The sequence below is a fragment of the Coffea arabica genome, chromosome 1e (genome assembly GCF_036785885.1).
Source record: "Coffea arabica cultivar ET-39 chromosome 1e, Coffea Arabica ET-39 HiFi, whole genome shotgun sequence".
Taxonomy (NCBI): Eukaryota; Viridiplantae; Streptophyta; class Magnoliopsida; order Gentianales; family Rubiaceae; genus Coffea; species Coffea arabica.
The window spans coordinates 46703950-46726422 of record NC_092311.1 but is presented as its reverse complement, the minus strand read 5'-3'; the positions used below and the strand labels follow the sequence as shown (position 1 = coordinate 46726422).

At 33.4% G+C, this 22473-nt stretch overlaps 2 protein-coding genes across 6 annotated transcripts; both read right to left on the bottom strand.

The window, feature by feature from the left end:
• Window positions 1-60: 60 nt before the first annotated feature.
• Window positions 61-6415, bottom strand: LOC113707737 (uncharacterized). 4 transcript variants are annotated; one of them, XM_027230045.2, is made up of 16 exons: window positions 6204-6415; window positions 5729-5798; window positions 5034-5161; window positions 4800-4911; window positions 4621-4722; window positions 3722-3826; window positions 2893-2976; window positions 2665-2780; window positions 2435-2536; window positions 2202-2315; window positions 2032-2088; window positions 1509-1575; window positions 1307-1360; window positions 1025-1099; window positions 707-742; window positions 61-400 (listed from the first exon to the last, which is right to left on the bottom strand). In XM_027230045.2, the coding sequence occupies exons 3-16, from the start codon at window positions 5051-5053 to the stop codon at window positions 302-304; spliced, it is 1143 nt and encodes a 380-aa protein (XP_027085846.1). In that variant the 5' UTR covers window positions 5054-5161; window positions 5729-5798; window positions 6204-6415; the 3' UTR covers window positions 61-301. The 4 variants fall into 4 exon arrangements, with proteins under 4 accessions (XP_027085846.1, XP_071914880.1, XP_071914882.1 ...); XM_072058779.1 differs by having other exon boundaries at window positions 5034-5202; window positions 6204-6398; XM_027230062.2 differs by having other exon boundaries at window positions 335-400; window positions 707-763.
• An 8142-nt stretch (window positions 6416-14557) lies between these two features.
• Window positions 14558-20612, bottom strand: LOC113695402 (uncharacterized). Of its 2 annotated transcripts, none has more exons than XM_072058763.1 (4): window positions 20008-20612; window positions 18350-19509; window positions 16145-16815; window positions 14558-15900 (listed from the first exon to the last, which is right to left on the bottom strand). In XM_072058763.1, exons 1-4 carry the CDS (start codon window positions 20023-20025, stop codon window positions 14882-14884), a joined length of 2868 nt encoding a protein of 955 aa, XP_071914864.1. In that variant the 5' UTR covers window positions 20026-20612; the 3' UTR covers window positions 14558-14881. The 2 variants fall into 2 exon arrangements, with proteins under 2 accessions (XP_071914864.1, XP_027070292.1); XM_027214491.2 differs by lacking the exon at window positions 20008-20612 and adding an exon at window positions 19631-19960.
• Window positions 20613-22473: the final 1861 nt, after the last annotated feature.

Here is a 22473-nt window from a genome sequence, read left to right as displayed (position 1 = left end):
AACAGAAGGAAAAGGAAAAAGAAAGAAAAGGAAATGAAAATTGGCAACATGGGAGTCAAATGAAGCAAAGTCTAATCTATTTATACACAAAAAAGGATCACTCTCTTCCAGTTTCAGATTGTTAGTTTTCACTACTACAGGAAGTTCAGCTACCGCCCCGCTAGGAGCAAAAAAAAAAAAAAAAATTGAAGACATCGAGTGAGAAAATTGGGCTCCAAAACACCCTTCCGTACAATGAATACAAAGATGGAAAAAGGACCAAAGAAAATGAAGAAATTTACAGGTAATAACCAGAAATTAACTAATTCAAAGTCCTCCCAAGCTGTTCAATATATTTCTTATCTGCATTGGCTAGGCGATCTTGAAACTGCGCCCACTCACTTCTGCACCTCTCTCTTACCTACCAAATTAGATAGAAAAGAATTCAAGCTAGTTACTTGACGTTTGGACAAATGTAATGAAATTCAGTTCAATGCAAAATCATGCAATTCAAACAAAGTGCAGATATATGACTTGTGAATCCTTATTTAAACATGACATGTTAGAATGTAGGTGAAATACAATAACTCAGATGACCATAAAATTGGATGAAGAAGCTTTCAGAGTTGACTTTTGCCAAAAAAAACGAAGGACAAAGAAAAGGCCTCAATAAAAAAAATATACAGAAAGGCTGAAATGGAAACTGAACATGTAACAGCTTACATACCCCTTGCCAAGGAGCTTTTCCATTTTCAGATTGACCCTGGAATCAACGAAGCTGAAGCTGTTAGCATCATTATCAATAAACAAATCTAAATGAGGGGAGACCAGATCAGGGGGCAAGTAGGATTATTGAAGTGGAAGAAAAAATGTGAATAAGGAAGATTTGACATTGCTTATATTATAAATGAAGAACCATTTGCTCAAAAACGGAAATTAAAGTTGAACAGAACAACATTTGCAAACAACTAAACTTCATTACTTTAATCACCTCTAGGAAAAGGAAAAGCAAGTCCCAATGGTTGTAATTAAGTGGTTAACTGACCTGACTTCCTAGAGAAGGAATAACTTGATGAACTATCCACTGAGAGTCAACCACACCAATTTTCTCATGTGCAGGCTGCACAGGCAAAATACACTTACAATGAAACTGATAATACGCAGCCATCCATTTGAAATGAATACATGTTTTCCAATTTTGTCTGTTTTACATTCCACTGTCCCTCGGATCTCTCCTTCCAACAGGAATATGAAAAGCAGGTAGAGAAGCCTTCTTTTCTAAATCTTTCAAATAATTCTGTGATAAGAAACAAATAAAACCACTGACCTCCACACATCTCCTTAGTGCAAAATCCAATCCCCAACCATGCACCAAATCATTCTAGAAATGTTATTGAAAGTAAAAAATCAGTGTGAGCTCTAAGCTGGAAAGAACCAAGGCTAATGAGAGCAGCTAAAAGCAAAAATAGTTGGAGGTACAACAAGGCTTAAAACAGATGTATAGAAATGACAAAGTTAAAGAAGGGAACCTGAATCATATGCCAAACACATCGCCAAGCATCGCGCGAGAAAACAGGAGCCATAATTTCCACAAAGCTGAATTCAAAAAGGAATTACACAAGGAAAATTAGTTGAAGGTAAATGTTGAAGCCACCCCAATCTTTTAAACTTTTCTTAACTATATATCTCCATTTTAAGGGCCTGAGCATAAATCATGGGTCATAACTCAACCTACAAACACTACCATAAAATCAAAATTTTCAACAATAAGACGTGCTATTGCTATGATATGTCTTGTGGCTAAGCTCTTCTATTTGGCAATGGTCAACCAGATGAAGAAATATGACCATCAATATAGAGATTTTTTTATCTATAACTTGCGAGCAAAAGTGCAAGCACCAATTTGTATCATAAAAACTCCTATTTAGTTGCTGTGTTTTCACAGGTAAAGTAAGTTTCCTGTGACTCTAAGGTTCACAGGTATTAAAAAAAAATAGCAATGTGAACAAATGCCTATTGTTGTCCAGGAGAGAGAGAGTTAAGACAGCATACGCAGCGCAAGGAGGCAAGTGGGGATCACTGCACCAGCCAGGTTTCTCCTCCGTCACCCTGAAACCAATTTACACAGATTAAGACGGAAATCAGAGTAAGTAGCTGTTTAAACAAGCATGCTAGACAAAGATACATTCTTTATTAGAAAGAATAAGACAATAATAACCCACTTGTGAACCTCTCTGTCACCTCTCCTTTTAGTCATTTGCCATGTAAGTCCATTATTGGGTTCAAGACCGGGTTGAGAAATCTCCAGGCCATGTTTCCTAACTAGTTGAATGTACCTGGAATGTCACAGACGAGATAAAAAAAAAGTCAAATAAGCTTAAAAAGAAAAAGGAGAATTATGCAACAATTCTTTCTTCTTTCGCTTTTTTTTTTTTTTCTGGAAAAAAAATCTTACTTTTCAGCATTGAAGTGCTCGACTCCAAGATCTTCATCCCAAATGAAAATGTAATCATAAGCTGCAATCACATCAGGCTGCAGGAACCTCTTTGCATACCACCTTTCAGTGGGGAAGAGATAGCACAAGGTTATGGAATAATGTGAAATTTCATTTGATGTTAAATCTACTATGTCATTATATCCCCAAAAACCACCAGGCACAATATGCAGAGAGTTTTTAAATCTCACCATTTTGTTTGTCTCCTAACACTGACATGAATTGCATGCTTTGACCATTCAAACTGATCCCACTCACTCGTTCGACCATCGTAGTGAAAAAGCATGATTTGGAAATCCTCAGAAAACTGCAAGAAAGAAGGGAAGCAATTCAGGAAACAAAAACTCTTGGCACGTACAAGCAAAAAATTACACAAAAAAGTCATCATTATCATCATTGTCATGCAAAATCATCCCCACCTTTTTAACTGCTGCATTGATATTGTTTCTCTGATCCAAACCAACTGTAAATGTCACTAAATACTTTGGCTTCCTTTTCAAATCCTGGAAGTTTCATAACATGTTAGGGAACAGTTTCACAAATACAGACAGCTATTTGTGCACATTCCAAATCAATAATATTAGGACAGACTCCTGCAATGCAGTCGCTCTGGAACTTTCTTATGGCTGTTGGACTTGTGCTTATTTTGATGGTATGCAACTCTAATGCACTTAAGTTGAATTGGAAGAAGGGGTGACCGTGCAAAATTGCCAATAATTTCATGCACAAACCACAGCAACACTTACTAGCACCCAGTTACACACCAACCTAACACTTTTACTAGCAGCAATTTATAAGCAAACTAAGAGAAACAAGACACCTGCCATCATGGTGTTTAAGAAAAGCTATGTGCATCCTTGCTGCACTGGTCACCAGAAGCAAAGAAACTGTTTCAATGGGATACACTGATCCTCAACTTCAAAAATAGATATATCTAGAAATTCATGTCTACCACATGCAAAGTGCTTTATTATGAAATGTACAAAATTGATAATGATGAAGAATAAAATAATTACAAGACAATAGCAAAGAACAAAAAAACAATAGAAATGTGTGGCCAATAAAACACGTAAGTATATCGCCAAACAGCATAGCTAACAAATGAAATACAAAGCTTTTATCTAATGCCATCCCCTATAAATTGCATTTGCTGCTGCAATTATGTTAAATAGATCTCTTCAACATGCATATCAATGACATACTGCACAGCTATATCATTTACATCGCTGAACCATTTCACTAACATACCTCACTAGGTTCACCCCATAATCTCCGGAGATAAAAGTCTGACTCCGATACCACAATACCAGGAGGCAAAGACTCTGCACCACGAGGATTTGTAGGAACATATATCTGGAGACAAAAAAAGAATTAGAATGTTAACTGGTCAAACATCATCAAAGAATTTACATAAAACAATTAACAATGCAGCTTGCAGCAGTAAGGGGAGATTATGTCAGAAGCAAGCTTGTGTCAAGCTTTTATTAAAGAGTAAATGAAGAACAAAATTTAAGTGACGTCATATCAGCCTGTAATGTTTCATAGTGGAAAGTTAGCAGGACAGACAGAGTAAGACAATGTCAATGAAAGCAATGACAGGATAGACAACTCTTCGGGTAATTGGAAAAGAAAAGATAGAAGAAAATAAAATAAAAAATAATGCTAGGAAAAAAGTCTGACAGACAATTGAAAACTTGTCATGGTATTGGGAAAGGTTTACTTTGAGAAGTAGCTTCAGGAGGGGATTTATTATAACAATTGTAGAATAAAAGCAAAAAGAACCAGAAGAAGAAAACAACAATTCTTTTCTTGGTTGGATAATGCATTGAAGCTACCTATTATTCATTTCCAAACAGATCCATAAACATACATGGGTTAATAAAATGAAAGGCCATCTGATTGGATGACATGTTACAAATGAAACATGATGACAAGTTGGCGGACTACAATGTTCCAAACAAAGATCAAATACATTAACCTTGTTCTAGAAGCAGATTAGGAATTAAGTTTCCATACTTCTCACCGAATTGCCATCATAAGTCATCTGACATATGAAAATCCTAAATTTGGGTTCTTGACATGCACATAAGACTTACAACAGCAAAACACCATACAAACGTAGAAGACCACATTAACATCATAACTACCTTTGGTGCTAAGGGAGTACTACCCGAACCAACAGTCTCTGGAAAACTACGAGTGTCTAAACTATGATGATCTCTGTTCATTGCTCCCTCAAAAAAATTAATCTGCAAAATAGAAAAAATTATTAAATAAAAGACAAAAGCTGAAAGGGGAAAAAGGTCACGTGTCTTATTCAACATACCTTAGCTAGAGAAACAAATGGAAATGATACACCAATAAAATATCCAAAAACTATCCCCATGATGGTTGTGATAACTAGCCTGGCACCATCACTTGATTTTTTGGAAGCCCCACTGCATGAATACAAAATGACAAATAAACACGCTGAAAAATGAGAACTTCATTTTAGCATGAGACACACACGAATCAACTGATTTTTTTCAAACTTTTCTATAATACACAAATCCCAACAAACCTGCGATGCGAGGTTCCCATTTTGGCAAGAGTTGCTTGACTTAAAGGTCACGCAGTGGGCAGAAACCTATTGCTTGAGAAACTCTTGAAACATATTTAATGTCCTCCCGTTTCAAGAGATGAATCCTCCTATGTAGCATAGGAAAATCCCGTTAAACAAAGAATTGCAGCTTTACATGCATCAGTGAAAAACATCTTATCAGAACTCCAAAAGAAACTATAAACATTTTTATTTAGCAACAGAATATCTATTACATAGAATAGAAGAGCACCCGTTGGTCTGTAGTGCCTAACTTTTTAATCTTTTTGCAAAAATTTTGAATCCTACCTGTAAGGCCTTGAATTTTCACCATCATGAACACAGTAACATTAATTTCACATTTAGCAAAAGTTATATTTACAAAATTCATATTGTGAACTCTATGTAAAACTAATCATCATGAATTTCTTTTAGAAAAGAACTAATCTTTTTCTTAAAATTTCAGACGCAATGGGCATGCCATTTGTACCAATGTGTGCACAAATCCATGTACCATATGGAAAAATCTTGCCATTGGGGTACACTATATCCATTTGGCCTTTCTTTCATAAACTATTTAAAACAGGGAGGAATTAATAAAGTAAAGTGCAAGTTTTCAACTCAACATTATATCATTTAAACCAAAAGAGAACATCTTAGGCAGTAAAGAAAAATACCTGAAAATGAAAGAATTACAACTCTAAGTAGGATTTCCTTAGCTTCAGCTTATGACTTCTACAAAATTCACTGAGGATAAAGAGAAAAGAAATACTTAAACTTCAAATCATGATCGGCAGAATTACAACCACAGAGAAGCACTCACCAGTTCAAATGAAAGAAAAAAAGGAACTATCAAACAAAGAAAAACAGAGAAATGAATAATTGCAGAATTTAACAGCCGGAATTTAGATTACAAAAGCTAAAAACAATACGATCACTAAAAGCTGGAATTTTCGAGATTAGCAACAAATGAACAGCCTAAAGCAATGACGAAATTACACCCAAAAATGCAGATTGAAAAATTTTGATTCTAGAAGATCGATGCTTAGAATGCAAAAAAGGATGGTAATCAAATAGAAATAATGACAAAAAAATGTTTTATACATGAGAAAATTAGTTGATAAGCGATGGAAACTAGGGTTTGAGGCTTACGAGTTCCGCCGATAACTAGACGCGGAAAAAGACAGCGAAATATAGAAAGGAATAACGATTGTGAGATTGGAGAAGAAGATGGACGAATCGTATTCCTAAGAGATCGGTGTGTGGGTGCTTGGATAATTATTGTTATTGCCCAGAAAATTCAATTTCATGGTAAGCTATATCTTCAATTACAGCTTTGCCCTCATGTTATTTTTAGCTTCCCATTACACCGTCTATTTATTTTTCTTCGTAGAGAACTTGATCTAAAATTCTTACGCTGAGACCCCTGTAAAGAGTTTTTTTTCGCACATTTCACGTTTAAACACCAAAAAAAAAAAGAAGGTAATTTCAATAAGAATAAATGCTAGGTGTCTTGTATTTGGATTTGTTGATGTAAATGTTTAATTATTTGTAAAAAAAAATTTTGATTCTATTTTTGACGCATTTTTCAATCTATTTTTTATCTTTTCAACTAAATTTTCATCTGACAAACACCACGTTACAAAAAATATTACAATAATTATTTCAAGTAATATCTCAAATAATAATGTATCGACACACACTCTATATTTTTTAGTAATCCAAACCTTAATTGCAACTTGCATAAGTTTTTCATATTTATATATGGAAAATTAAAAAGTGAATAATATGTTGTGTGTTTGGATTTGAGATACAAAATATTTATTTTCCTTTTCATAATTTTCCAAAAGTTCAGTGCCAACTTGTTGAAAATGAAGGACATAAATTCTTGGTGGATTGTAAAATTGTAATGTCACTTTCATTATGCTTCGCTTCACATCATATAGTTGTTGTGAAAGGAGAATCTCTTCTCTGAAAGAGAGCGACATGTGTCGCTCATCTATACAATTTCTTCTAGAGCAAAAAGATTAGGCAATTATTACCTGTTTACTTTGAGATAAGTTTTTGATTTGGCATTCAGTTCTGTATTTAATTAGTTCTTATCATAAATCAAAGAGATGATATGATATAAATCATATTTACAAGTTGACCATATGGCAAGCAAGTAAGACGATTGTACGTGGAAGAAGATTCATGAAAATTGATGTGTATTGTCAATTTTAACAGTGTGCCTGGTTAATGATTATTTGGGATAAATTTTTTTTAAAAAATATATACTGTAACACTTTTTTGATATGAATATATGTGATATAAAAAAAAGGTGATTAAAAAATATATTGATGATATAAATGAGTAAAATTGTGTAAATAACTCACTATCCAAACAACTGATTTAAAATATACTGCAAAAATATTTTGAATGGAATGTTTGGAAAGCTTTAATCCTTTGGCTATCCAACAAATCATCCTTTTTTTGATTGAGTAAATAGTGTGTAAAAGGTAGATGGTATCATGATTTGGCTGCAAATTGGTTTTCAAGTTACAAGAGACTTATTTAATGCTCTGTCTTTATATTTCTTGTAGAACATATAGTCATGAAAAATCATCTGTGAGGTGACAGTCCAATCAACTACACTTATTTTGGCCATGTCCCTTGATCAAACAGAATCACAGGTAGAATTAGTGCTTAAGATAATCAATCGCCATCCAGTATCAAGTAGGCGATGACAACAATTGAAGAAGAAGTTGAAGTACCTTGACTTGCTTATCCAGTATCAAGTAGGCAATGTTTACGATATGCAGATCATTATAGATGCCAAAATTGTGACTTCCATGTTGATCATTTCTGTATTTTAAGATTGTTTACACAAGTAAAACCAAAAACCAACATTATCTTCAGAATTTTGGAAGGGGCCATTTAGCATGTAGTATTAAAAAAAAATTAGGCATTTCCTTATCTAGTTGAGCAACTTTTTTTTTTTTTTTTTTGGGTCAAAATGTCACTTTGTAGCTGAGCTAATATTTGACCAGGCAAATTCTGAGTTTGATTTCTGTGGAAGCCTTCTTTTTCCCCTTTTTTGGAGGGATGTGGACGGCTTTAAGAATTGGGGGAACTGAGAAAACGTAGGGTCCGTTTGGATTAGCTGTTTTTGGGGTTGTTTTTCAAAAACAGCACTGTAGCATTTCGTTTTTCAAATACAAGTCCGTTTGGATTAGTTGTTTTTGGGGTTGTTTTTCAAAAATTATATAAAAAACTTTTACTGTAGATGTTTTATGGATTATTTTTAGATGTATTTTTAAAACATATTTTCGAGTATTTTTATAATGTATAATTTTTAAATTTTTATAACAATATACAATTATACATTTATAAATATTTATAAATAAATATATTTATATAAAAATATACATAATATAAATATATTTATAAATGTATAAATTATAAATGAATATTATATAAATGTATAAATTATAATTTATAATTTTTATATTTATATACATTTATGCATTTATAATACATTTATAAATATTTATAAATAAATATATTTATACTTTTATGAATAAATATATTCATATATTTATATATAAATGTTTAAATGTATATTACTATAAATATATAAATTATAAATGTAAATTATAATTTATAATTTATAATTTTTATGTTTTTATATTTATATACGTTTATGCATTTATAATACAATTATAAATATTTATAAATAAATATATTTATATATTATTATAAATAAGTAAGTGTATTATATATATAAATAAATTTATATATTATATATAAATAAATAAGTGTATTATATTTATTTATTTATTATATATTATATTTATAAATAAATATATAAATGTATTATTAGTGTATTATATTATATATAATACATAACATAAATATATTTATAAATGTATATTATTATAAATGTGTATAAATTATAAATGAATATTATATAAATGTATATTATAATTTATAATTTATAATTTTTATGTTTTTATATTTATATACATTTATGCATTTATAATACAATTATAAATATTTATAAATAAATATATTTATATATTATGTATAAATAAATAAGTGTATTATATTTATAAATAAATTTATATATTATATATAAATAAATAAGTGTATTATATTTATTTATTATGTATTATATTTATAAATAAATATATAAATGTATTATAAGTGTATTATATTATATATAATACATAATATAAATATATTTATAAATGTATAAATGTATATTATTATAAATGTGTATAAATTATAAATGAATATTATATAAATGTATAAATTAATATATTATAAATATATATTAATACTATGCATAAATGTATTAATGTAATAAATATAAATGTATAAATTTATTAATATTATGTATAAATTTATAATTAATATTATGTATATTAATATAAATGTATAAATGTATTATATTATATATAATACATAATATAAGTGTATATTATAAATATACATAAATATATATATTATGTTTAAATGTACATTTTTATAAATGTTCAATATATATAATATATATTATGTATATATTAAATATATATAATATATAACATTTATATAAATGTATAATAACACATTTATAATTTATATAATATATAATATTTATATAAATATATAAAAATATATTTTATATAAAATAAAATATTTATAATATGTATAAATAAATATATTTAAATTAATATAATATATAGATATCCTATACATAATTGAAATATATAAATTGAAATAAACATATTAAATATGTATTTGGAGTTGTTTTTGATATATTGTTTGGATATGGTGTTTTTGGAGTTGTTTTTGAAATACACATTTACTGTAGCATTTGGATTGTGAAAAACAGTTTTTCAAAAACAAGCCCAAAAACAAGAATCCAAACGAACCCGTAGACTATCTGTAGACTTCACCTGTCAAAACAAGTATTAATCTCCTTGGTTTCATTTTCTGAGAAAAGCGAACAAGTGTTTAAATTTCAAAGGACTAAAGGGAATATGTCATTTTAAAGGTTTTATTTGCAAAAGCTGCTGACCGAATCACCCTTTTTTAATGTGTTGTATGTGAGATGATTTGGAATAATTTTTTGAAACAAAAATACTGTAACACTTTTTTGATGTGACATATATCAGATAAAAAGAAAATTAAAAAATGTGTTTATAATGAAGTCAAATAAATTTGTGCAAATAACAAAGCTATCCAAACAAATTCCAAATTTACGGGCTTTTTTAGGAATTGAATTTCTAATTTAATTAGGCTACAAATGGATGCAAAATTTGGCAAATGATCCAGAAATGGATACAAAGGCTTCTCTACCTTTATTTTTTTTCTTCAATCCACATTATGCATGCAATGTTGAAGCGAGATTCATGCTTGATACATTATTCAGCCTCCAGCAATATTAGTAATTAGTAGTAGCATCAAAATTCTTCCCTGGAGTGGAAAAGGGACACAAAGGGAAAAAAAGGAAAAGATTAGAAGACACGAGAAGAATTGGTATTTGGTGAGGAGTCGCATGCGCAACTGAAAAAGAACGAAATGTATGCGATGGTTCTGGTCTAACTGCCAAAGGATGAAAACTTCATCAGCAGGCAATAATAAAAAATATTTTGGCAAAAACTGAAATAAGAGCTAGCTAGAGCCTAGAGGGTTCCTCCATGGAAATATTTGCCTAATTCTCATATCTTCTTTGAACTTTTAAGAATCAAGAAGCTTATTAGTAGTAAATTTATGTCAAGATTTGACAGGATATCAAATATTTAATCCATCGTAATCATGGTCAAATGCAGATATTGACAACGGAAAAGATTGAGAGTAAATGATAATCTAGCTTTTGGCATCTTTTCTGTCTGGGGATTAAGGAATGGTGTCCAAGCTAATTATGACTAGCTTATAGACTGTTAGATTTGATGGTGGACAAAGGCACGACAAAGTGATTAGCTTAGCTGTTGTAGCTGAGAGTAGATGTGTCAAACTGGGTGGGGTTTAGGTGGGTTGAAATGGGCAATGAGTATAAGTGAGTCAATTCATTTATATCCATTTAATTATATGGATATATATGGGTAAGTCAAAAAATGAGTTGGGTAATCCAATTACCCATCTATAACCCATTTATTTTAACCTTTTGTAAACTTATTTAAATTCATTTTTGCAAACTAAGTTATCAATTTATACCACCCTTTGCACCCATCATTAGCTTTAAATATTTACTTATAATACTCAATAACCTTAATTACTAGTTTTTTCCCATTCATGTTCCATGTCACAAAGTTACGTATTATTTAATAGTTGAACAATAAGAATATAAAAATTTAAACTAAGTACTATGAAAGTTAATATAAAAACTTAATTCAAAAACTTTGAATCCCTAATTTTTTTTCGTGTTTCAATTTATAATTTCATTTTAGAAACGTAGGAAAAGAGCTAAAACTTGTCATAAATTAGTAATGTTGAAAAATGAGCAAGTTAACAAACTATAAGAAAATAAAATAACAAGATAAAACCAACAAATAATAATAATAAAACAAAAGTAGTTAAAAAAATATGAAAAAATAATGACAAAATGAAGAATCTGAAAAAATAAATTAAGAAGGATATCTATCTGTGTCAAAAAATGCATCAATTGTTTGTTAAGCCTGAAAAATGAAATATTCCCCTATATACAAGGTTTCAGCAATATCAACGCATGAAAGTCTCCAACAATGAGTTCAATAATCAAACATAGGCCTCAAATTTCTTCTAAATAAGTGGGGAAAAAGAGGAGGTTTGGAGGAAGATAATTTTAAATGTATTAATTGGATTTTGTGGATTACCCAATAATATCTATTTACCCACCCAGATAACCCATTTATATTCATATAAAAAAACTTAAGATATTGATGGACATGTATGGATATATTTAGTTAAATAGGTTTGTTTGTCACCTACACTTGATACGTAAATCTGTACATAGCTAATTGCTCCCTAGTACTTGTGTTGCCAGCGACTTTTGTCCGACATATCCGACCACACTAGAAAGGGCGAAGGGATTTGAATTCCGAAAGGCCTAATGAATTCAGTTAAAGATAGATCCGAAAAAATCAGTCAAGGGAAGGGTTAAGAGAATGTGCAGGATGATTTCAATGGTTAGAAATTTGATGTACATCATTAATGCATACCTACAGTACTATATAATTTATGGGCGCATTAATCGTTCCTATCTAATGAAAAAAAGGGGGAGGTTGACCAAATTGTAGTTTTCATTAATCGTTTTCAAAAGTGTCATTGATAATGGTCCCGGTTTTCATTTTTCAATCGTACAATGAGAGAACAAGGAGCAACCTAAAATGTGATCTAGAGTTGATTACCCATGGACAAATATACCCTCGATATATGTTCTTATTATTTTGTAGATTAAGAGCAATAACCGACGAAATAGTCACTAGTGGGCTAATTAGTTAGTTTAGTGACTAATTTGTGATGAAAAATTATTTAATGATCAAAAGTTGACACGGACAATAGTTTAAAGATTAATCTTCTATATACTAACAGTGTCTATATTTTTACCATTGAATGCATGACACATAATTCGAATTTGAATATAAAATTCAAATTTTGTAAATATGTTGTACATTTAATCATGATAGTATAGATATTGTTAGTGTATATAAAATTTACTTTTTTAATCACGGTATCTCATGAGGCCATGACTAAGAGGACTGTTGGTATGTGAGAGCTTATTTAAGAAATTTCAATCCATTAAAGCTTGTCCACACCATTTGCTAAGTGGCCCAATCACAGATCTTTTATTTGTAAAATTTAAGCCCAAGCTCAATTGGACGCCTGGATTGAAAATTGTCAGAACCAAATTTGCAGCTTGTCCCGCGCGACTTTGTGCGAGTGTAATTTGTAAAGTTTGAAAAACATTAAACACTTGTGTTCCACATATGCAATTAGAATTAGTTTTCTATATACTGATGGTGTTGCGTGACAATTTATTTGAATTTAATTTTATTTTTGTATCATATATTCAATCATAATTGTGAATAAATTACCGGTGTAGATAAGATTAACTCATATAATTGTGTATAAACTACTTGTATAAGCAAGATTAACTCATATAACTAACATAATTTGATGCAAATTCTCGTGTAAAAAAATGCCTATCTCCACTATTTTTTTGAATGCTGATATCATATAATATGCAGTGAAATATTTAACGTCTCGAAGGACCTAACATGAGATTGTAACCTAACGTTGTCCAATTCTTGTGAGGAATTTTTCAAATAGTAATCCATGAGATTTCCACTACACATCCAATCGGGATAACTTTTGCACTAGAGCTATTTTAGACCCCGTTTGGACAACTATTTTCTGTTGAAAAATTGTGTCGTTTTCCATGATTATATTTCCCTATTACCTTTTTTTCTCACATATATCAAATCTAGGGTATCCCGTTCCGCGGGAGTAGAAATGGGGCGGGGGCAAAATATTTCCCCCCGCCTTAAAACGGGGCGGGGGATGGGTCAAAATACACCTGCCCCATCCCCGCATAAATATATATATATATATATATATATATATATATATACACACAAAACAACCCTAAATTTCCTAAAGCTACACCTTCACTTATAATTTGCAAAGTCGAAGCTGGTCATCTGCTGCACCTTTGTTCATCTGCCTTTCACTACCGTTCATCGCCGTTCACCTCTGTCTGCCGAATTTGGACCATCCACCCTCTTTTTTCTGCGTTCTTCTTCACACTTTGGTTTGGTCCTTTCTTGAATGCGTTCTTCTTCACACTGAAAATTTAGTGGACAGCGGCTTTTTGGGATTCTTCAGAGTCGAACTTAGTGTTCCTCTTCTGTCATTGTAACTTCCTTATGTGAGTCTTGAGAATGCTATAATGTTTAGCCATTCCTTTCCAGGACTTCCGCAGTTCAAGCTACTAGCTTAACAACTCTTTTTTCTGATTTTGAAAAAGCAAAAGGGATATTTTGATTTTCGAAACAATCCACAAGCTTTCAGTCTTCTGGGTTTTGGCAGTTCATCATAGCTTCAAAATGTTAGCTTCACTTGCATGCCTTTGACATCTTCTTTGTTCTCCTCAAATACGCCTCATACCTGACTAATTTGCTCTTTCTGATGTCTTGATTTTAGTTCAAATTCTATTCTTTTTTACTTTTTTTTTTTAAATCTAGTTAGCATATTCTGCACGAGCATAGTCCTAGCATATGCTGCATCTTTTCTCGCGGGGGACCGCGGGGGAAACGGGGTGGAGGCGGGGCGGGGGTGGGGGGCAAGGGGCTGGGGATGGGCCGGGGGACGGGGGATGGGGGACGGGGAGAGTTATTTGACAACTTTCCCGTCCCACCCCCGCTCCATTGTCATCTCTAATCAAATCGTTACAGTAATTTTTCTACAAAAAATCCTAAAAAATGCAATCCAAACAAGGCCTTAATTTCATTAACTTGTCCAATCATTTGTGAAGGTAAAAGGGCATACTTGAGCCCACATTAAAACTGAATAGCAATGACATTAACTTGTAATTTTTTTTTCCTAGAATACAACAGAGAAAATGCAATGCAATGCCAATTTTGGCTTCACTGCAAGATTAAAATTCAAAGAGTTCGGTGACATATTCCCCGTTACTTCATTATATGGGGTTTTCAATTTTTTCTCCCACTACCGCTTCCTGTAATCAACCTCTCTTGAAAATCTCATAAACACAATCTGATAACATCCTCCTGACCAAGTTATAGAACGACTAAGAGAATCAAGATTCAATAATTTTACAGAACAAATTTGTGAAAACAAAAGAATATTAATGATGAAGATTATTAGAATCTTGCACAATGTGAAGGTAGCCCTGTCTCATGGTTGACAGCTACTACTTCTGTTGGATTGCAGCTAAGCACATCTTGCCTCAGCTTAGCTCCTGCTGCCTTCAAACCCTTGAGAGAAACTGCCTGATTGAATAGATTAATGGAAGGCAACTTTGAAGCTGGAGGCAATTTCCCATTAGGAAGAAAATTCCTGAAATCTTCCTTCAACAATGGCACCTCAAAATCAGTTTTATCATGACGAACCACGTTATCTTTTGCACTTATATGCGCCCCTGGTTCCATATGATTCGTCGAAAAGCTCGCCTGATTGGGAAAATTCGGATAAAGACTCACGTAGCCCCGCAGATACATCATGTCAATCAAGAATTTCTTCCAAGAAGCTTGCCAACCATTTGTTCTAGACTTGGGAATCTGAACAGGGTTTTGCTTAGCATCCCCAGTGAATCTCATGTTCATGTAGACATAAAATTCACGCCAATGCTTGGGGAAGAAAACGGCACCCCAAGAGCAAGGCAACTGATGAAGATAAGGCGTGTATGGATGAATGTGCTTGAAGAACTCACTTGCATTCCATTTGGGCCTTTCTTTCACGACTTCCACTAATCTTGGAGTGTAAAGAGAGATTGATGAGAGCTCAGGGAGGGAAATTTGAGGGTCATAATGATAAGCCAAGAGAGCATATTTGATCCAGAGAAAGTAGTATGGGGAGACTTCTATATCATCTTCCAGTAGGAGGCCATAATCATCATCTGAGGCAGGATACCAACTTTCGCTGACGGCGCGAATTAGGCCTCCTTGGATGATTCTTCTGCGAAAGATTTTGGGGCCGTGTGGCCAATTGAAAGAGTTTACTAGCTTTAGAGTTGATTCGTCTACTTTGCTGTCCATGTTGAAGGTGATGGGAACTTCGTCACCTAGATAGTAGGCGTTGCTGAGAGATTTGAGAAGTCTTGCCAGTGATTTTGCTCGGTTTTGGGTAATTATGTTCACTGAGATCCTCATCTTGTTCCAATCTGCAAGGGAGATTACGTGCTTAATTAGATGATGCAAATATACAACTTGAAAGATTGAAACTAACAATTGTTGCAGCAAAATGTGAAGTAGGTTCATTGCCAAAGTAGAAAATGTGAAATGAAGTGGAGGGGTTCAATTTCCTTGGCTTCTGGATAGATTGTTAGATTTGGGATTCCAACTTCTAAAGTCTAATAGGCCTACTTGTAAACCGAACTTCATAAAAATGCAAAGTAATATGCTTACTTGGTAGTGCAGTGGATCGAAGATCAGCCATCCACAGAACTTTAGGCACAGAAGATTTGGGCAGAAGAACCAATGTGGAACCATTTTGATTAGTCTCAACAGCCATTTTCAGAGCCTTCCTCACACTCGAATCAACATCATCCACTGTAATCACCACACTTGGGTTATGAATTTTGACCAATCCTTTCATGCTAGCATAAACTGCTTGCACAATTGGCACCTCCGAATTAGATATCCCTGATAAAGAACCAATTCCCAGGTCAAAAATCTTGAATCTCCTCTCTTTACACACAGCCTTAGGCCAGCCCAATGCGGTAGCAGCATCTTCACAAGGGCAGAAGTTGCCTCCTGAAACAGCAATATAGGCTTTTTTGCCAAAAGTGGACCTGAACTTTTCAAGAAGAGGGGCAAGTGTTTTAACTTCTTGAATTGAATGAGCATAGAACATTGCATCTATTTTCTGAGGATACATTGCGGCCCATTGTGTCACGTAGCCAGTGGAAAGGGCTTTCCACCATTGATCATCTCGCACTCGAACAATGTCCTTGAAAATAACAGTGGTTTCTGAGACATAAGCAAGCCTGTGTTCACTATCACCCCATGTTTCTTTATCCCTGGGATCAACCGGCAGCACAAATGAGCCCGCATTTCTGTACTTTTGAAGCTGATAACTGCCAAAAACAAAAAAAGCGGAAAATTTTTTTATCACTCGAGCAACCAAAAAGGTGTAATTCGTATTCTTAAACAGAGAAAATTACTAGTAGGCATTAAGATATACTTCAAAATACATGAAGAAGATTGTAAGACATTCAATTACTGTCAGTCGAACAATTGCGCATTACTTCATTACCACGTAATGCCATGTTTGGGTGATTATTTTCATTTGGATTCTTCCATGAATGGTACCATGGTAGGAAAAGTACCCCATAAAATTGCGTGCGTAAAAAACTAAAGAATAAGTACTAGGTTCTAATTCTATTGAGAGCAGGAAACACTTTTAGATAACCTTGGACGAAAATCCTGTCGCCACGATGTTTAGTATACGTGCATCAGCGTACGGAAGTTGAGGACATGAAGATGAATTAAACGACGTAAAGAAACCATGGTTAGTGGAGGAGGCCTAACGCATTTCTGGCTAAGATGGAAAACATTATTAGAATCTGTGTCTTCATTCACCATCTAATATACGCACGATAATGAACAAGGGAATTGGTCATAAAACAAACTAAAGCTGATTAGGTGAAGAGGATTCTATTGTATAATAAAGACTGGTACAAGCAATAGAAAAATAACAATAATGCAGGACTTTAGTATCATGACGTATATTTTCCTCTCTTTTTATTTGAATTTTTTTTGGGGGGTGGGGGTGGGGAGGGTAATGGGCTTACAAACTACAATGCTTAATGCTCCTAGGTTCAATTTTGTTTAAGGGAATTTTATATCACCATAACATGGTCGTTGCTTGGATCTGCATTCATCGGGAGTACCCACGTCGAAAATTGACTTTTCGAGTTATTAGGGTTTAGGAAAATATGTGATTCTTAGATTCCGATAGATGATTTGTAAGTCAAACTAGCTAGGATGATGACGATGGTGACAAGATAATCACATTTATACCCGACCCTCTCTATCATCGTGTTAGAAAAAAGCAACGGTAGTTTCTCCAATAAACCCTATTGTATGTTCTCATGCATAAATTAAGACATCTGATTATCCATGCAAACGTAAATTATTCGGAAGATATTAGTAAACTACTTGGCAGATGACCAACTTCGAAAATAATGTACTTAGTTCAGGTCAATTGTATGCACGACCTCTAATAGTTCATCACCTCTATTTTGATGTGGTATAATAATTCCATGAACATATATATACGACTTATTCCGACCATAATTTTCATACATAGAAAATAAGGGTTGGTTCTTTTTAATTTTTCTTCTTAAAAATGAAAATAAGGGATGGTTGATGCCCTTAAGATTGTATAATTTGAGACACAGTCAACACGGATGCTCTAATCTCAGTTGGTACTAACCTAATCATATTTATGACTTTTTGACTCAAAAAGGCCTAATAAATCAAACTGTCTCCTTTAAGAAAAAAAACTAATAATCAAATAATGAAGCTTATATTCTATTGCGAAAAGGCAAGCAACCTTTTTGGTTTAGACGTTAGGAATATTAAAGTGAAGACTTTTGAGAAGCATACCTCAAGTGCAAATCTTCTCCAGTCATGAAAGTGAAGGGGGTCTCAATGAAGAGCGTTTTGACAAGTTCTGCAGATAGAAACCAAGAACTGGAAAGAAAATCAACCTGAACAATCTTGTCAACAGTGATATCATAGGCAGGGTCAGGCAAATAAAGCCCTGCCTCCTTGGACCGAAACTTTCTGTAGCTAGGGAAAGAAAAATCCTTCTGCCTAAAAGGCAAAATCCTTCCGATGCTTCCCAAAACCGAATTCTTGTACTTTTCAGTCCCCGCCACATGTGACAAAATTTGCAACATTTTCCTGCCTGGAATCATATCATCATCAAGAATATATACAAGATCGGCCTCAGTTTGCAAGGCCATCTGGAATCTACCATAATACTTGAAATCATAGCTTGAGCTGATGAAGCTTATTCTGGAATTATTATAACTCTCCACAATCCTTCTCAGGGAGAGCTCATTCGGGCTCCCGAATGAAAGCACCCAAACATGATGGAAAGGAAGAGTCTGTTGAAGCAAAGAATCCAGCTGCGCGCAGAGAGTTTTCCTCTTGAAATGGTTTAATATCACAGTAACTTTTGGCTTGTTTGGACCGCGCAAATCCCACTTCGATTTCATTTTCATTAGCTGAGGGAGAGTTTCGGTGCCGAACGATTTGCTCTGGAAATCTAACACTTCTTGATAAAGTTCTCTTTTGAACTTGATCATGATCGAATCATTAGATTTTTTCTGTACAAAATCGATTTTTTCGTGCTCACAAACTTCGGTTGGACTAACCGGTGGGAGTAAGTCGGCTCTGATTAGGGAATTGGCTTCTTGCTGGTAATGGCTAACAACAAGTGGTTGCGGTTGAATTATGTACTGTTTCCATTGATGTGCTATTTTTGTAGCCCACGAAAAATCTGGTTTTGGTGCTCCTAAGTCTATGGTTGGACTCATGTAATACAGAAGAAATGTTGCGTAAACTGCAAAGGCAAATTGTAAACAAGTGAGAACAGTTACAAGCCTAGCTGAGGCAGTACTCTTTTGTACTCTCAATTTAGCCTGCTGCTTTCCCCCCACATAATCATTCAACATTCCTTCCAAAAATTCCCCACTTCTCGTTGTGGGATTCCTAGCCAAGCCCATCTCGCAATCACCACCTGGAAATGTATCCTCCACCTGAATAAATTTCAAAAAGAAAAAAATATATATATAGTTACCAAAAATTCTATATGAGCTAAAAGAAAAGGATCAACTTTACATCTGCAAAAACACGACATAAGTTAGAATTGAAGTTCACCTAGCAATTAAGTGCCTTTAGCTTAAAAGGCTGCAAAAATACTAGAAACCCTCTCTGTCTTAGTAGCCTGCAACAATTAGTAACAATTGTTCTAGCTAGCTAGTTGACTAGTTTGGATACATGGAGGGTAAATGTGGAACAAACAGAAGATGGTCAAGCTCAATCTGGAGAGGGATGGGAGGGTAATGGAGGAAGAAGAGGCGTTTGGAAGTTCTTGAACGGATCGTGTGCTGAAGAGAAATATATACACACGGAAATGTGTGTCTGGTAAAGTAATAAAGTGCCATGGAAGGACCCATGACAAATGCAGCAAAGGTCACATGGGATTAGCGCCCATAATTATAAAAAAAAACAGTAGGCTATTAGCAAAGCGTTACCTTCACTGCATCAACCATACAAATCCCACCTAGGACATTGATTAAAAGCCGCTTTTGTTGCCGTAAAAAATGGCTACCCTTGCGTTTTCGGCACTTCTTATTTCAGTAGCTCTCTCTGTATTTTCCCCCCTTACTCAAGCTTAGCTGGTTCTCTCTCGCCAAAAGCCACCTCCTTCAACAGAAGAAAAGCCAAAACAGGAAAGAGTTGAAAAAAAAAAAAGAACAGAAAAGGTGAAGTGGCAAGAAAACAGATGAGAGAGAGATGACAAATTGGATATCTTAGGATGAAAATCTACTCAAAGAGCTTTTTTGGCACGGAATCTTTTGAAATCCCTAGCTAGGATCATATGATTCTCTTCCAGAAAACTCAAAGCTAGCTAGAATTCGAATCTCAAGAAATTGAGAAGTTCCTACACGGAAATTAATCTTGCTGGATTTTCAAACCCGAACCCCAAAAACCGATAAAATAGTAGCAATAATTTTCATACGAGACAAGGAACAAAAAATGAGCTAAAACTGTCTGCCTTTTCTTCTTCGGATAACAAATAGATGCCAAGCTTCAAAGCAAATCACTGCTTCGAGTTGAAGAGAATGAAAATGTGAGGAAACATTGAGTATGAAGAGATTTATGAAGAAAATAAGGTTTGGCATGGGTTGACTTTTTACGTATGTACAGATTACATGTATGCCACAAACATCGAGATGGACATGGACGTGGCGGCAATCTCTCTGCTAATGCATCGTTGCCAAACTTTGGCAAGTTCAAAATCAAGCAACCCCCTGTGTTTAATTTTATGAATTTTGCTTGCATGAACGAGAACTTAAAAGTCTTTTATTGTAGATATTCAACAGAAAACGCTACAAGTTTTAATTTTCTTCTTTCCTTCGGAAGCCTAAATTGTTCTTTTTTCTGGGGGGATGGCACTTTGAAGTTGCACACCAAAACTCAAGAAATTAGGTGAGTTGTCCCAACCGAAAATATTAACATTGTTTTGGCCAGATCAAAGCATGTATTACATACATATTTAGCTGTTATTCCATGAAAGTTAATCTAAGTATCTAACTGCTACTTTTGAGAAAGTGTAACTGTTATATATATTGGGTACGATGAGGTTTCGGGGTTTTTTTTTTTTTTTTTCCTCTCTTTTCTCTTCGATTAAAAAGAAAAACCAAATTATGATGTTTGGTTTAGATGAAGACTGCTAATCTTAACTGGAAACCAATGAAAAATTCATTGAAAAATTACAATGAATTACAACAATAGGCATTTTTACTAATGAAAATTTTAAGCTTATATTATCTATTGGATTAAGAAGAAATACGGAAAGATGGAAAAAAAAAAAGGAATCTTTTCAAGTATATCTTAATTTTCTCAGTTAGGTATTAAAAATTAAAGCATGCATAGCTTGAGTAGTTGGGAGTCAACGTATGTGGATCACAGATGATGCCAAAATTTGTATGTGAAACAGTCAAATATGTTACAAAAAAAAAAAAGGAACAATTATTTATTTACTAGAAACTTTTTGTGAGGCCAACCTACAATTAGCAAACTTGGAACTATCTATATATTAATTTTGATTCCTAATAATAAGTAAAGTATCTGGCTGTAGTCTCTTTTACGTTGTTTTTAATGCACTTCACTTTAGTCTTTAGGCCTAATTAAATGGTCATCAATATCCTTCGTTCCGTGCTGTCACAGACTTAATAGTCTCAGAAGAAAGATTAAATTAACGAGTGGAAGGCCTTGTCATCCATGCATTAACCTCCTCTACTTTGTATTTTTCTCATTTTTTGCTATTTCTTCCTCTCATTTTTTTTTTTGGGTCATAAGCATTCTGTATTTACCTCATCATTGTCTTATGCATGAGAGGTAAAGAGCACTCAAATGATAAAGAAAGGATAGGCAATCAATATTTAAAATAATAATGTTTCTTTTTCCGATATTTCTGTGCAGTATCCACTTGGAGGCGACCTCTGTGGTTAATATGTGCATAGTTAGAACATTTCTCTTGGATAGATCGACCGTCTTTGTAAAAGGTTCATTTTACATATTTTCGAACAAATCAAGTTTGGAAAGTCATGAAGTCTTTTTAGAGTTGCAAGATGAAACAAACTAACCGATATTCGAATCAAGTTCGACTTAATAAGAATTTGTTTAAACTTAATTGGTTCGTTAACTAGTCGAATCAGACTTGAACAGCGTTTAATTTTTAAATTCAATAAAAAAAAATTCGTTCAAACTCGATTCGACAAATAAACAAGTCAAATTTGAACAAAATTACATATTTATTAAAATAATTAAACAAGTTAATTAGAATACTAGAATGTTCGGCTTGATTAAATTCGTTTACATCTTGATCGTTGTTAATGCTTCATTTTAACGATTGATCGGTTAAACATATTTTCCCACATGCCTGATTTGTAAAGTTGTTTTTCCAGATCTTAACGAAGGTGACCTCCTATGCT

Bases quoted from the DNA above. Each gene is read 5' to 3' on its own strand.
- LOC113707737 (XM_027230045.2), bottom strand. From the start codon at position 5,053: ATGGGAACCTCGCATCGCAG. The intron at 4,912-5,033 runs GTTTGTTGGGAT...GTATTCATGCAG, and splicing joins ATGGGAACCTCGCATCGCAG to TGGGGCTTCCAAAAAATCAA. The intron at 3,827-4,620 runs GTAGTTATGATG...TTTTGTCTCCAG, and splicing joins GTACTCCCTTAGCACCAAAG to ATATATGTTCCTACAAATCC.
- LOC113695402 (XM_072058763.1), bottom strand. The intron at 16,816-18,349 runs GTATGCTTCTCA...TGTTTTTGGCAG, and splicing joins GGAGAAGATTTGCACTTGAG to TTATCAGCTTCAAAAGTACA. The intron at 15,901-16,144 runs GTAAGCATATTA...TCTCCCTTGCAG, and splicing joins TCGATCCACTGCACTACCAA to ATTGGAACAAGATGAGGATC.